At 49.4% G+C, this 16,112-nt stretch overlaps 1 protein-coding gene across 1 annotated transcript in view; it reads right to left on the bottom strand.

The window, feature by feature from the left end:
- Window positions 1–3,845: 3,845 nt before the first annotated feature.
- The window catches only part of DDAH1 (dimethylarginine dimethylaminohydrolase 1), a 56,626-nt gene continuing 44,359 nt past the window's right edge, over window positions 3,846–16,112 (bottom strand). Inside the window, exons 5-6 of the mRNA XM_086463312.1 lie at window positions 4,353–4,496; window positions 3,846–3,962 (exon numbers count right to left, since the gene is read on the bottom strand). Of these exons, the coding sequence (XP_086319438.1) occupies window positions 3,846–3,962; window positions 4,353–4,496 (261 nt within the window). The remainder of the gene's footprint in view (window positions 3,963–4,352; window positions 4,497–16,112) is intronic.

Raw genomic sequence — 16,112 nt, 5'->3', positions numbered from 1 at the left:
TTTTTAGAACTGGACATAGCGTTGCTTGTGAGCTCTGTACCTATCACATGGAAATCACCCAAAAAATCAGATTACAGCTTCATACAGTGGCATCTATTTAGGACCGAAAAGGAGCATATTAGCATGGAAAAAGACAAAACCCACAGAAATGGAAGAATTCAAGTTTATCTTATAAGGTACAGTATGCATTCACATTTTCTTTGCAGAGAGAGACACCGTGTTCACATTCTGGTGCAGAAAGGAACCCACGAATCACAGCCCTCCTCCCTCAGCTCCGAGCAAAGACATCGTGAAAGATCCGTAACGGACATCGTCGCTCTTCCGTTTGAACTGAGCTAAACCCAGGGCTCAAAGGGAAAAAAACCCAAAACCCTTTGATGAGTAATTCAAGCCCCACTGCTGAGCTATGAACCACGAGAACTTCTGCACTGGCCTGCGATGTCATGTAGCTTGACAGCTGTTATCAAGTGATTTACGTGGGCAGCCATGAGCGTTCAGTGCCTCATCTCCTTTTTTGGTTTGGGATTTGATATTTGATTTTATTATTTATATTAATCGAGGATGATGATTTATAGCAGGCATCCCAGAAACGTCCTGGTGACAGGCTGTACAGGAGGCCCGTTGGATGAGTACGTATCACAGCAGAAATGTCCTCGCCACTGAATTCTTCGGTTGGGCGACAGGAAAAAAAAATAGCAAACAGCAAGAACAAGAAGCATTTGGCGTGATTTTAGTTCTTAGTACCATACTGCAAGTGCACAAACTGAAGTGCTCTTAATGCTTTTGCTTTGTAATGCCAGAATAACGCCAAAAAGCGGAGAGGTGAGGGCAATCCCACTAACCAGCTCAGGTAACTTCTGGCATCGGAGCGTCTGCGTTAGGAGGCCACGATACCTACTGACCCCAACAGAGAGAAAGCGGGGGTGACTGAGAGCACCTAAATTCTGCACCTGAAGTTAGACAGTTTGAATGCAACTTGAAATCATCCCCTGAGGGATTTTGGGTCCCTCAGCCGCTCCCTTGCTCTTTCTGAATCCCAAAACGCAGCCTGGAAGCCAAGGAAATCTAAATGGCCCTAAGGTAAAAGACCAACCTCTCTGTCCACGCAGATGTTCCTCAGCTCTGAGATCCCAACTCCCGCTCTCCCCGCCTTGGGGAGCCAGGGGAATTCACTGTCCCCTCTTCTATCGCTTTTGGGGACACGAGACACCAACGGCGTCCCCCAACAAACGTTTCTCTTTTCGGGAGTAAGCCTAAAGAAGAGGAGTCACCCTGGTCACTCTCTGCATCTGTAGCTCCTGTTGACAGTCATCCTTCCAGCTCCAAACAAGTCACTCAGAACCGAAGTGGACCGCTCGGTTTCTCCTCCCTCCTGCCACCTACGCAAGGAGGGAGTGAGTTTAGGGCAGTCCACCGTGGGCTGGGATAGTTTGGAGGGAACAGTGAAGAGGGAGGAGTACAGAAAAAGAAGACTCAGTAGGAGAACTGAGGCAACAGAGGGCAAAATCACTTGGGGTTAAAAGAGAAAAGTGCTCATCATACCATAGAGGCGAGAGTCTGGAGAAGAAAAAGAGAGCTGAAAGCTAAGAGAGGGTGGAAGAAAAAAAAAAACCCACCACAACAGAAAGTTCAGGAGATAAACCGAATAACAACCCCCCAGCCTAACGCTGTCCCAGTGCAGGTGGATGCTCTGGCTCCCTAGCGAGGGGAGGGAAGGGGGGCTGGAGGTGACGGGTGGGGGCCAGGCCCCCAGGGGGTGCCCAGACGGGTCGGGGGGATTCTGCTCCTGCCTTGTACGACAGCTCCCGCGGCTGCATGGGTCTGTAACGGAGCACAGCTCGCCTCTGGAACGTCACCGTTAGACACCGCAGGGGCGCTTTTTGGCACAAGAGTTTTGTTTAACGTCAAACCATTTCAAAACGCGAGATGCTTTACCGGATCTTCAAAAAAAAAAAGCACCACGGGAAGGTAGAAGAAGAGATTCCCCCACCGCGACCTTCACATCAGCTGGGTCAGGCTTCAGTGATGGCGCGTGGGAAGGGAGGAGACAGAGGGGAACCCTTTGGGACGGCCATAAAACCGGCCCTCGCTGTCTGGCCGCCTAAAGACATCCTTTGGGACACGCTCTCTTTCCACACACGTTACGTTCGCGCTCTCCCTCGTGGTACCTCCCGTCACCACAACGTAACAGCGCGGCCGCAACGCGTCTGATGGGTTCTGGCAGCTGCCAGGAGGTTTCCTCCTCACGAGATGAAGCGAGAGATACGCTGAGGAGTACCTATGGATATGAGTCCTTGTGTTTCCTCCCCTATGACTGCGCCAAAAAGCACGCAGGTTTCCAAAGGATATCCAAGCGTGCGCTCGGTTAATACCGTTTGCTTCCCCGCAGGCCACGTTGCCTGAGCTCCCCCCTGCTCACTTCCTACCCGACCTTAGCAACACGCTGCAAGTGGTTCAGGAAAGGTGGAGGAGATGTCTAGGAAGTTGATAACGTGTTCAGACTGTTTGTCAGTCTCTGGAGACTTCCCACTGCTGCCTCTGTTTGGGAATTTCTCCATCCTTAGTTTACAAATGTTCTAACGAGAAGCATGTGAATACAATGGGGAATGCTTCACTTTACTGTGGGGAAAAAAAAAAGTATGAGTCAGTGGGTAAACATGTTGTGGAATTTGCTACAGAATTTGTATTTGTTTTAACTGAATACCACAGTAAATATTCATGCAATTAAAAAAAAAATAAGATGGTTATTGTTCCAAGGAAAACTGTCCCAAGGGCAGATAAAGTACAAATACCAGTCTTTCAGGAAAAAACAGCTTCCCTTATTCATGAGCATAATCCAGGAATAGCTGTCCTTCAACTCCTTCTATCACCCTTTTCTTTTGAATTTTGCTAGCAAGTGGCCTCCAAAAGAGGAGAAAACACAAGAGAGAGAGAGAAATAAATAAAAAAGTAAGCAAAGCGAATGAAAACCCTCCACATTTTAGATTACTTTTGTAGGTTTCACTTTTCCAACAGCATCTCAGTCTTTCATTTTTGTGGTCCGGGTGCTCCCTGGGATCTGGCCTTTTTAAAACTCCTCTTCCACCAAACTGAGTCATGGCCTTAGCAGCGACCGGGGACCTGAACTTGCGGGGTGTTACCTCGTGTGGCTGCGCTACTCCCTCTTTTTCCGTCACTCGAGTCGCCCTTGAACGCTCCCATCGGAGGAAGCTTCTCCCCAAGTTGCTACCTCGGCTCTGAAACCGATTCCAGCCACGACCCTGCCCAGCAGCAGCGACGTGATACGGCCCAGACAGCGAGCACAGACCATCGCCCGCCGTTCCAGCCGGCGCACGGAAAGCTGCCCTACCACACAAGACACCAAGTTCACGGGCCCACTGAGTCTTCTTCCATCCCCCCAATACCTTGGCATCACTGGAAGGAAAGCGGACAGAGGAAGGAAGAAAAGATGCAGAGCAAGGAAGCAAGAGATAAGAGACAGGAGAAGGGGACAGTGTAAAGACAACACAGGTGCTTGAAATGTTCAGAGTTAGTTGTTTTTCATGAAATCTCCACACCGATATGTTAAATCACTACAGCTAGGGGTTAGCCACTATAATTTGTCTTCTGCTAGCCCGCAGGACTAGCAGACTTCAGAGTTGCGTGCCCCCCAACAAACCACACATCCACCTTAGATACCATCTGCAAGGACATAATAAAAATACACAAAACAAAAGATCTGTAAACAAGGGTTAGTAGCACAGTGGTACAGTAGATTGTCAATAAAAACAATAAAAGTGTGGATACAGATTCGTCTACCTTGTGTGTAACATTATTGCCAGTTACAAGGGAGGGACTCTGTAAACTCATAATTCTGAAGTTTTGTTAATAAGCACGGAGCAGCAGGTGAGCGACCCGTCTACTTTCTCCAGTTCTGTGTTGGCTATTGGAATCAGCATGTGGTCCTTCAGTTTTTCAAATACCTGTTTAGGAAAGGAAACAGAACAAGAAACCGTTACACTTTACACCTCCCAATTTTCCCTTTTCTCTGGGTATTTACGGAACAAAACGCGGATTTATCAGCGGGCCCTAAGCCGCCTCGTCATTTGCAATCGACACACGTAGAGCGCGCGTGGCCTTCGGGCCGTGGGATCCCCGCACAGCAACGAGGGCAACTGTTGCTACGTCCAGTGATGCACAAGAAGCACCCGGGGCACGAGCGACCAAGTCATTAAATCAGTAGTGGGGGTGAGAACGGAGCCCAGGCCTCCCACTTTCCCCCACCAGGTATTTCCACAAAGGGATACAACGGCCCGTTCTGGAAGGCCGCTGATTTCCAGGCCCACCGAGGCCGGGATGCTGGTAGCCCTCACCTTGGCGCTCTCCGGGTACTCCTCGGGGGCTCGGTGCAGCAGGACGTGGCCTTTGCTGGGGATGTTTAAGTAGATGCAGTTCGCCGCGGCGTCGTCGGGCACCGTCAGCTTGTCGTAGCGGTGGTCGCTCATCTGTTGCATGGTCTGCCGGGGGACACAAAGCGCAGCTCTTTCAGCCAAAAAACCCCACGTTACCAGCCCCGGCGAACGGGAGAGCAGAGCCTTCAAAAAATAGCCAGTTGTGATTGCCAAGGGCCATTTTGCTGCGCAGCAAGGAAGGAGATGGCTTTTCATCCCTGCCCTTCAAGGAAGAATCCACTAACCCTAACCGAAACGAGCAGCAGAAAACCTTTGTGAAAAGGTTCCTGCAAGCAGCAGGATTAAGCAGGGCACTCGGTAAGCATCCTCCGTGGGGTCTTTTTCCTCGAGGAAGGCGCACTGAGTACGCAAAAACTCCTGCTCCCGTTGATGGAAGCTAGAGGTGCTCAGCACCTTCAAAAAAAAAAAGCATCCATCATTCGATATTTATAAAATGAGCGTGAATGAACACAAAACAGGACAGGAGCCGTTCCCAGCTTGGCTGTCAGCCCAATCTTAATTCTTTTCAAGGAGCTGCTTTCTGCTTTCCAAGCAGTTACTCTTTCACCGAGCACCTGTGCCGGAGAGCGAGCAGGCACGTCTGCGCTAATCCTCGTTCCCAAGGGGACAGCACAATAACCTCCTCAGAACTGCGGTGCCGGTGGGGTTCAGAGGGTGGGTGTATAAATATCGGGCTCGTACCCAAATCTGGATCCTGGCTGGAATTTCAGAGACTCCCACAGCACACGAGAAGCCTGAGATCCCACGGTTTGGATCAGGCTCAACTTTTCGATAAAGATGGGAAAAGCCCGGAGACAAGACGCCCGACTCCTCATTGTGCCCTTCCAGCTTTCCATCAGCTTCATCCCGACACAGACCGAGAATAACACACAAGTGAACCAAACTCAAAGTCAAAACCTTCGGTCCTGCTGAAAGCCTAAGCAAATGCAAGTGTTTCAGTTTCCCTCCTAGCCCCCACTATGTTCCCACGTGCAGTGCAATGATCAAACAGAAAGAAAAGGCTTTTTTTTCAGCTTAAAAACACTCACACTAATATCATCTTAAAAATAAACCGGTATTAACAAAACTTTTCAACTAAATTCCCTTCTCAGGGAAAGCCCACAGATTTACATCGCACAGCAGAGAGCGGAATTTAATGTTAAGCCCAGTTAAGTTTACCGCTAAATTACGTGCGAGGTCATTCATTGGTACTACTTCTCGTTCATTAAAAAAAAACAACCACTACACAGACGTGAATTTTAACGGGGATCTACAACATAAAGCCACGTGCACACACCTCCAGCACGTAATTCCTTCACAGGTCTGGGTGCACTTTTGACGTTGTGGCCCGAGTCATTCACATCCCGTGGAGAACACCAAACTCACAGGGAAGAACGCCCTGCTTTCCCGAGGAAGCGTTATCAGATGATCGTTTCTTGTTCCTTCTGATCTTACGAAACTCTCCCAAGGTCGCATCTACCTCCATAAAAGGTTAATGTGTTTTCCTGGAGAAAAATCCTTGCACCTTTACTTCACCGGATGGATTTTTATTACTGTGCTTACCATGGTTGACTTTCCTATTTATAATTCGGTTTCTGTCACGTTGCAGGATGTATTTTATCATGCTTTCCTTGATGTTGCAGACATCTAGCAGCAGGTGACACACTTGCACCCCCAGTGCAACTCTTCTCCCTCGCAGCCAGAGCCAGCAGACTCATCCTCTACCTGCAGCTTCTCTTTTCTTCCCTACGTAATCTTTTTAAGTCCTGATTAAGGAAATATATTTATCAAATCTGCACTAAAACACACGTTACAGTAGAGGAAAAGCCACCACGCCTGGATTTCACTCAGCTCCCAAACAGTTGTGCTTTCTCCAGTCCTCACTGGGAACAGAACCCCGATACTGTATGTTTTCTGTAGGGACAGCTCACTCATCAGCAATGCATTGTGAACGACTGTGAAACATTTCCGTACGAAATTACGAATGAATTCTCAAGCAGAAGGGCACGGACGCATCTCCCACTCGTTTGCTCCTGCAAAAGGCCGAAGGGAGAACAGCAGCAGGAAGCAGAAACGAAGGACAAGTGGCAGGGCTCTGGCTGTGCCTCGGGAGCCAGCTTTGGGGAGCGCGGAACAGGACGGCGAGGGCACGTTAGGAGGATTGTTTCCAAGATTAAAAAGCACCAAAGTGGTGGCTGAATGAATTCAGAAATAAATGAGGAAAACCAAAAATGAGTGGGGAAGTGAGATGAAGCAGCACAGGAGTTTGAGCGCCCCGCTGCGCCAGTGGGACGGGGACATCAGCTAGGTCGAACAGCACCGCAAGAAAGGATTTATTAGTAACTGGAGGTTTGACAACATGAGATTACTCTCTTCCTCGGCTCTGAAGAGGAGAAGGAGATCATATTTTGCAAGCTTTCATCGCTTGTTCAAGTAACATTTCAAAAACCACTTTCTTGAGAGCGCACCCAGGCCACAGCAGCCCAAACCTGCCCCACAGGGAGGCTGTGGATGCAGCAGAAAGGCACCGATACGACGCCACCAGGTTACTTTAAAGACCCCTGGGGTTTTCCATATTCGAATTATGTAAAGTCATTAAGCACATGTGCCTGACCAGATAGGTCTCCGGGACAGAGAGAGAGAAAAGCAAGGTCCTTTGATTGTATTTTCTATCAGATACACCCCAAAAGTGTCTATTTTTGGGGAAATGACAAGTCTACAAGGACTACAGTGCTCGCACAATGCGCTGGCGGAGGGCTGGCTTTCTGCCCACAAACGTTGTCCGACCCGCTACGTTAAGAGCCAGGCATTTCCCGCATGCCTGGTTTTTCTGGGAATTTTCTTCAGCCTGAAGAGGGTGATTTTCACTGCGCATTCTCTCAGCCCTTAGTCATGCTTTCCTCACGTTGAAGTCATTCCCATAGCCTAAAATGCCTTGTCTATAGTTGGTTTTGTTGGTGTTTTTTTTTTTTTACAGTGTGTCCTCAGAAACTGAGGTAATGGATAAGCTAAATAATCCTAAATATGAAGCAGCATTATGCACGAAGGAAAAACGCGGACGCGTTCAGGGCCCATGATCACTGACGGAGTCAAGATGACCGCAGGCGCTTTTATAACAGGCCAAGCCTCGTCACAGATTTTTCCCCTCCGTGAGGAAGGCCCCAGTCGGAGCCCCACTGCCATCCAGGACTTACTGGTATCCAGCTTGCTGCGGGACAGACAGCGACCAAACCCACCGCACCGGCAACGCGCCCTCGGGTCTCCAACGCCCCGCGAGCAAACCCAAACCGACAGCCCGTGTTCCGCTTGAACGCTGCAGCACCGAACCCACGCGCTCCGACGCTGAAAACTGCCCGTCACGTTGACAAGAGAAGCAGAAGCGCAGATTTTTCAGGGCCTGATTTTCCTTTTGATCAGCCTCTGCTCCCCCTGGTCCCCAGCGTTTAAAAGAAAAAAATCAAACCTAAGGCCGTCACATGCATGTCACCCTGCGCCCACAGGATCATTCCCTCGCCAGATTTCACCTACCCTTTCCTAAATCCTTCAAGTCACAGTATTCTTAAAAAACCCCACTATTGACTCAAAGCCGTTTATGACATTTTTTTCCATCTCTACCCGTTCTTTCCAAGCGCATTAAACTTTGGCCCGTTTGACACTGATGCTCAAGTAACATTTGGCCTGAGGTACAGAGCAAATGAGAATATTTCAATCCAAGGGATTAAAAGTCGTGCGAAAAGATTAAGCTACATCAAGATTTTGCCCACAACGATGAAAATGAAGCACTTTTGTGGTGCAGGGCAACCAACACTGACGAGCAGCTCAGCGACAGGCAGCCACAGCCCCCCAGGTTGGCTGGGAGTTTGGTAGGACAGCACGCTTCTCTTCAGCTTGGAGGACGGATTACTTGTCTGGGAACAACATCAGGCTTAAGCCCTTAATTTTTTTTTTGCCCTTTTGCCCTTAAGGCAAAAGATGAGGACAGGCACCTGGCCAGCACATTGCCATCTGGAGGGAGGACTGAGAGGGAAAGGTAAATTATTGCTTGCTACCCAGAAAATACTGCTGATTACCAAATCTGCCATTTTTTAATGCTTGCAGAACCTGGAAGAGCTTCTTTTATAGTGCTGCATGATGGGGGTCTGCAGGCCCATGTGAGCAGTGATGATATCCCACGTCTGGATCCTAAGACAGCCACTGGAGGCGACCAAGATTTGGTGTGTGGTTCCCAGGAACCTCAACTCACCACCTGTCATACAGGGCGATACCACCTACTGCACCGCCCCAGAAGTCTGTCCACTTTGCTTTTTGAACCTGCAGCAAGGCAGCTTCGGAGTTCAGACACGCACTGTGCGAGGAAGCACTTCTCTTCCTTTCCTTTTTTTTGAACTTGCCTTTAGAGCTCCCCTGGTTCTTGCACTGGAAGACAGAGCAAACAATTGATCCCCAGTTGCCTTCTCCGCATCATTCCTGATTTTACAGACACCTATGATCCCACCTTAGCTGTCTGTTTTTCAGGTTATAGTCATGGCTTGCTTAGTTGGTCTGCTTAGGCAAGCTATTCCAGGTTTCTGTCCATCCTTACTGCATTTTTCTGTTCTACTCTACCTTTTCTGGAATGAAGGGACCGCGCACGCGAAGCGCACACGACAGCCAACGTGCAGATGCGCCACAGCTTTAATCGGTGGCATAATGATGTTCTCCATGCGGTCTCCAGCCGAGCTGGCAATTCCAACAAGCCCAGGATCTTATTTCCGTGGTAATGATCAGTCAGAGCACATTACTTCGTACACGACGTCCGCCTTGTCGTTCTCCCTGCCTGTGCCGCACTTCACACTGATCTACGCTGAATTTCGTTCATTGTTTTATTATTGCCCCGTCTCTGTGAAGTTCCTTCCTTGCTTCTTCATATTTGGAGAAACAATTGGCACCGGGGAGAGAAAGCAGCAGCCTTAGGGTTCAACACAGGAACGTGGAGGACAGAGTGGGGCTGGCGAGCTGCGCCGCGGTGGTACCCGCCTGGGTGCAGGCCCTCAGCCTGCCATACCAACCGCACGGCTCAACAGCTGCTCAGTCTCCTTGAGACGCACTGGTACCAGCAGCGACCACAGACAGCTGGCCAGGCTGACCTGAGGGGACAGAAGAGCAGAGCTGGAAAAGCCGGAGATCTTGCTTGGATGTCAAGGTCTATCAGGAATGTCACCCCTGAAACGCAGAGAGGCGGGAGAGACAACAGCGGGCTGGGCTCGGTAGGAAGGGGACAAGACAGCCGCTTGGAGCAGCGTAAATCACAGGAGAACGATCTAAGGCTTCTTGTGGTCGGGTAGAGATATAGGACAGGACAGCACAGACCCTGTGGATGCAAACCAGCAATGCCCCAGTCTGCCACGGCCGACACATTGAATTTCTTAGCCCATACGCAGCCAGAGCATCACTTTAATTTCCACCTACCACCCACGCCCTCAGCAGCCGGGCTTTGGGCTTTTCCTCCCCGCTGCACCCTTCTCAGTCATGTTTTCCAGAAGGCAGAGTGGTGGAAGCAACCTCTCCCGCCCCGCTCCTCGGCTTTTCCTGGCGCAGGATCCCTTTTGCATCACCGCAAGCGTGACGGGCACCGCGCGGCGTCCGCGGGGGCACCGGTGGGGCTCTGCCCCGCTGAACCCCCTCGTGCCGCGGCGGCCACGCCGTCACCTGCCCGCCCGCTCTGCCCGAGGAGCGCTGCAAAGGGAAACCCACGACCCGAGGAGGGGAAAAGGAAGCGGCTTACGTGTGGTGTTGGTTACGCGGTGGGAGGACGAACATCCTGTCTTTTGGAACAGGAACCCAGGGAGAGAATAGTCAAAGGGAAAAAAATAAAAAGCAGCAAAGGAACAGAAACACGAGTCCCCATTTACGCAAGTCAAATGACATCTTCTCAGTCAGCCTCTGACCCAGCTGCTGTGGCTGACAGCCTCACTGGTAATGACAAATACGTATTGAAAGGGACGCTTTCCTCACCCTTTAAAAAAAAAAAACAAACAAAATAGACTAATACAACAGTCTCTATTCTATAAATATATACTTTTGAGTCTGTATCTTCCAAAAGACGAGATTCTTCTGCATATATGCAAACTGAGCAGCACTGACAGTTAAGCGCAGTACGTTTATCACAACATCTGACCTTTTAACTAAAAGACAAACACAACTAGCTGCTTTTTTTAAAGTAGCAGGTCCTCTGCTACTCAGTGAAGACCCGCGTCCTCTGAGATGGGCTACACCCCTAATTCATAAAGTAATGGAAAATCAGAAGGAGCTAAAGGAAAGAATTTTATACATTGACTAATTTTCCTATCTATACGGCTGAGAGCAGCGAAGCCTCATTTTTTTTAAACTTTTATTTTTAGGGGCAAGTTGTCAACTGTTCTCTGGATTTCACTAACCTTTGTTGCTGCATTATAGAAAAGTCAGCATTCATCTGCGCTTTCTGCTAATTCCCTACCTGATGTCATCCTCTTTGGGTTATTAATATTAGTAATCATTTCCACAGCAACCCATTGTGATATCGTAAATAGAGGATTATGACTTCATGTGGGGAATAAGCAGAGGCACCAATGATGAATTCTTAAGGAAGAAGAGATAATGTTTTCCTGCAAACCTGTGCATTACTAGAAAAGACAGACACTACACAGGGAGAGCAGATTTAGCTGAGCCTTTCCGTGCTGCCCAGGGGGGTACGGGCTGCTTTCTAAGAACACCAGAGAGACGAAATTTTCCCTGAGGTGCCCATTCTGGAGGCACTTCAGTGGCAGAGCTGGGAATCCCTCAGCTTTACGCAGGCACTACAGCCCTGCTCTCATGCAGGGAAACAGTACTGGGCTTTTTAAAGCTGGCACACTGCAAGGACTTCAGTTCTACAAGATGGAATAAGAACAAAAGGCATTTAATCACAGGAATGGGGGCACCTGCCACTGCTAGAACAAACTCCTTGCGCCCAAGCCTTTAAAAGCACCGCTCTGATCATAGCTTTGGAGGCAGACCAAGGGCCTAGTTGCCCCAAAGAGGCTCCTTTCTATTTTATCCTTAAGATGTGGTTTCGATAAGCCTCCCTTGACCTCTGTCAAAACAGCTGCCTTTGCAATAGCGTGCTTCAGGGAATAATTTAGGGGATGAATGAGCAGCTCCACTCCCAACAGAAGATATTGAATGGGAGAGTCAAGAACAAGGCAGAGCAATCGTGTCCAACCTTTTATCAAAAGCACGAAAAAGAAGAAAGGTATTCGCTGAAGTCACTGCTGTACATACTCCGATACGCTCCTGACCATAACGAAATCCCACCGACTAACGAGGTCGGAGCCTGGGATACCAAGTGCAGACGTCACCACCGCTGCGGGTCCTGCTGGGGCAGGTCTGTCCAGGGGACAGGAGGGGTTACAAGCTCCGCTGCGTTACCTGCTCTGCCTCGCACCCCGCCTGGCAATGCTCTCAGCCCTGGCGCCCGCCACGGCCACGCCGCCTCTGTAATCGCACCCCTTCCTCTGAAACGACCGACTGAAATCCCACGGGTTTCACGTGCCGCTCTTTTAGCCCAGATCTCGGAGGGAATGCTCCAGACGCAGCTGGCCACGGGGATTATGCTCAGGCCATGTGGTGGGATGAGGGCTCTCCAGGTGGCAGCCCTCACCTCAAGGCACCACGCCGGGTTTCCCACCTTCCTTTCAGGTCCTCTGCTCCCTTCTGAGATCCATCAGCCATCCCCAGGCAGCCAGGGTGACCCCAGAGCAGCCGGTTCACACCAAGGCTTTCTCGACCAGTCCCGTGGGGAGACCCTGGGGCTGGTCCTTTGGAGGCTGCCCGCCATCAGAACCTACCCGAAGGACAACCTCGTTCCCCGACGGGTGAGAGAACAACTCCATCAGCAGGCGCTCGCTACAAACACACGCTGCTTGCGAGGGAACAGCTGAGCTTGCCAAACCTGGGAACAACACGTGCAACCCTCAGATGCTTTGGGATGGCTACGGAGTTATCCAAAGGGTGGTAAAGAAGGGTTTGACCACAGACAAAGCTGCTTCAACCGAGGACTCTGCCCACCATCGTCTGTCGCTGTCCAAGCCCTCGCTCATCACAGAATCCGGAGGGGATTTGTGCTCCGTACCGGCCAAGACAAACAGCCAAAGGACAGAAATGTGGCTTTTCAGGATTTAGTGTAGAGCGAGAGAGTACAGAAAGGAGGGCGGAACAGATGCTGCGTCAGGGTTCCCACCGTCATCTTGCCTAGTGTTTGCCCTTGCTGCTGGACCCTGAACTGCATTATGTCCCGGGCCAGTTCCTCCTCCTCTGCTCTCCCAACCAGACCCCAGGGCTGAGTCTCTCGTTGGGGAAAAAAGCGGTGTAAAAGAGCACGCGCCCGCAGCCCTGCCCCGTCACCCCCCTACGCCGGGGCCAGCACTGTCACAGCCTGAATTATCCTCCTTCACACTCACGGCAAAGGTCAGCGACTCCAGCAGCGCAGGATCAGGGCCCAAAGGTGACATGTTTGGAGGAAATCCTGGCCTCACCGAGGGAAGAGAAAAATAATCCCAGGCTTTACTGGCTTAACAGCCATGGCAAATGTTCAACTATGGAATTATGCGCACGGAATTATGACCGGGCTGAACTACAAGAAGGAATTAAACGCAGGCTGAAAACAGCGGCGGGAAGTTAGTCTCAGATGTGATAGCCACTACCGGCCCCGATACTTTCTGCAGTTAATTTGCCTCTCTCTTTCACCCAGTCTCCTCAAGTGCCACTTTTCAGCTGCAGCCCAAATAAATATTCTATACTTGCCAGAGCCTCAAGAGGATTTCATGGTTAAAATGTCACTTCTGATTTATTATCTGCTTCTAGCATGCGCTTTATAATCCCAAACTCTGTGCGCTCATTTCCCAGCTCGCTTGCAGCGCTTTACATGACACACACCGCACTAAAGCCATGATCGATTGCACTCTGCCATATGTGAGCACCAGATGCAGTTTCTTTTTCTGTTTTTTAAAGTATTGTACGAGTTGCACCAGTAAGAACAATCAAGAAAAATTTCTCTTTCAAACAAGACCGTTAGCGGGAAGATAAATCCTATTTTAAATATAAAACATTTGCACAGCACGATGTTGCAGTTCACTTGCTGCCTAACAAGACACGCTACAGAATGAAAACGACTCAACTACCAGAGATGGTTAAAGACTGCTTAATCATCTTGCTTGTATGATCGCATTTCCAGACACCAGAAATGGCAACAACAAAGGAGAGGTTTAAAATAACAAGCTATCACAACAAAGGAGCGGTATGCTGGGCTGTGCCAGGCAAATGACTCGGTAGAAGCTCAGGGGACCGTACTGCCACACAGACGGCGATGGGTAACGAGAGGAGCAGCTGACAGCGCTGCTATAGCGCGGGTGATCTGGTGAAATCCAGGGAGCAGCTTTTAGTGCTGAGCATCAGTGCCTCAGAGAGATCCTCTTGCATTTCCACCAGACTGCAAGAAGCTGATTACCAGCTGAAGGGTTTTTTCTTTTTTCCTTTGGAAGCAAGTGAACAAATACAAAGAAATCGCTGAGGTCAAGAAGCAAGAACGCAAATGTTAGAGGAAGCTAGCGATAAGCAGCACCGCCAACTCCGTCACTTCCAAGATGGACACTTCACCTATTTGTTTTCCAATAATTTCTCTGAAGAGTTTTAGACTCCTGGAGGAACAGCTAGAGGTTCCCCAGGATGAGAGCAGAGCTGGATCCGACACACTGAGCAAGAAACACACTCCGGGTAACTTCATATGTCGCTCCGTCTGCGACGTGGTTGCCTGATGTAACTTGTCAGCTCGCCAGAAGCGCGAGAAGGGCACGTGCTACAGCGTGAACCCACCGCTCCGGGCCGGAGCCCCTAACCTCAGCTGGAGGGTGCAAGCCAACGTGGCCATCACACACGTGCAAACGTGCTGCTAAATGTCCAGTGCAGAGAAACACGCTGCAGACTGACATAGTCGACTTATTTTTCAAAAGATATCCACCAACAACCCAAAACTGCGAGATTATCTTGTTAACGACCCTATTCTTTTAAAAATGTATCTGCTTTTTACTGTACCTTGATTAATGCCGGTCTTTACCTGCCAGCTAGTCACCAGCAACATTTAATCAGCTTATCTAAAAAATATTTTTGGCTACAATAGCTAAATTGAGGCACTGCAACACGATTAGCCGAGCTGTGCAAAAGGCTTTAATCAAACTGATGAGTTCTCAGATTAGTCCTGGCTCAAGTTCAAATTGCAGCTCTGAGCAACCAGTATTGTACTTGAATTTTGCTCATGTTTATAAACACTCCACACAAGTGTAGGGCTGTCTGGATATCTGCAAACTTCATCAGGCTGACGATGTGTTTCGAGCCTGAGCCTGAATATTTGGGATAGTGGATATTTCACAGGGAAAGACGCAGGGCGCTTCCCATTGCAGACCGAATCGATCTCACGGCGTCAGGAACATCAGATCTTTACAACCAAACCCTTCTGTCCTAAGTTTCTCAGGGGACAAGACACGGGGGATAAGCTGGCAACGTGCTCCCAGAGCTTCATGTAGTGATTTCTAATAAGAGAGTCACTTCGACAGCTTGCTCAAATGAATGAGCAAACTTAAAGCCACTCCAAACTATGTGGGAAGCCAGGGGACCATCCTCTTGTTTAACAGCTCCGCTAAACTCCCACGGAGCAATCAGGCTCCTATCCTATTCCCTTAATTGCTGCCAGGCCGCAAGTCTAAGCCAGCCAGGACTGCACTTTCCTGGCCTCCATAATTCAACCCACGTTCAGGAGGGGAGATTCTGAGATTTGAAATGTTAGTTTTATTTTAGCTGGGGACCGGGGCATTTTAAATCTTGAACTGTCACAAGATAAAAAAGAAAAAAAAAAAAAAACAAAAAACACCCACCACATCTCTGCTAAGCTCTGATAGTAAAAATGATGCTGCTGGGAAATGAAAAGCCCTAGGACTGCACCCAGGCGGAAAATGCCTGAGATCTGAAAAGCAAATGTGCAATGAAATATCGCAGCGTGGCAGTAAGGACAAGAAGTCTCTCAGGCCTCCACCTTGCAAATATTTAAGGGTGTTTTAAAGTAATAAATATCACTGGCTTACTGAAGCTGAGGAGGTGTCTAAGACATGCAGGATGGGTTCCTAAACTCTTTGGGGGCCAGGGATGTTGATCGCAGAGCTACACACCGTTTCTGTTGTAAACAGCCTGGCACAGATTCAGATCAGAAGCCCTGGGGACCGACAAAGGTGCTGCTCTTAAAAATAATTCCTGCTTTAGAATCAGGGCAAGAGATACAAGCCAGGATGTGCACGTTGCATTTAAACCGAGCAGATGTCAGAGTTTTCTCACTAGCGCAGCAGAGCGATCTCCACCCCTCCTCATTCATTATACGGGGCACTCAGCTAGCTTCCTCCGTGCGTTAGTGACCATGTCGCATCAAGGAGGCTTCTGCCAAGCCAAAGAGCAAAGCCTGCACTTAGGTTCTTGCTGGCAAAAGAATCGGTAAAATCATAAGCTGAAAATTTAGGACTTGCTGCCGTCGATGAGAAGTAAATTTTGGATTAACCTTTGAAGGCAAGTCCCGATAAAAATGCCCAAGACACTTAGCTGTAATGCTTTCAGACATGCTCTGGCTTGCCTGCATCTCAAATCAAA

The sequence above is a fragment of the Leptosomus discolor genome, chromosome 3 (genome assembly GCF_034619465.1).
Source record: "Leptosomus discolor isolate bLepDis1 chromosome 3, bLepDis1.hap2, whole genome shotgun sequence".
Classification (NCBI taxonomy): Eukaryota; Metazoa; Chordata; class Aves; order Leptosomiformes; family Leptosomidae; genus Leptosomus; species Leptosomus discolor.
Note: the sequence above shows the minus strand (reverse complement) of the source record. Positions and strands in the feature narration are given on the sequence as shown.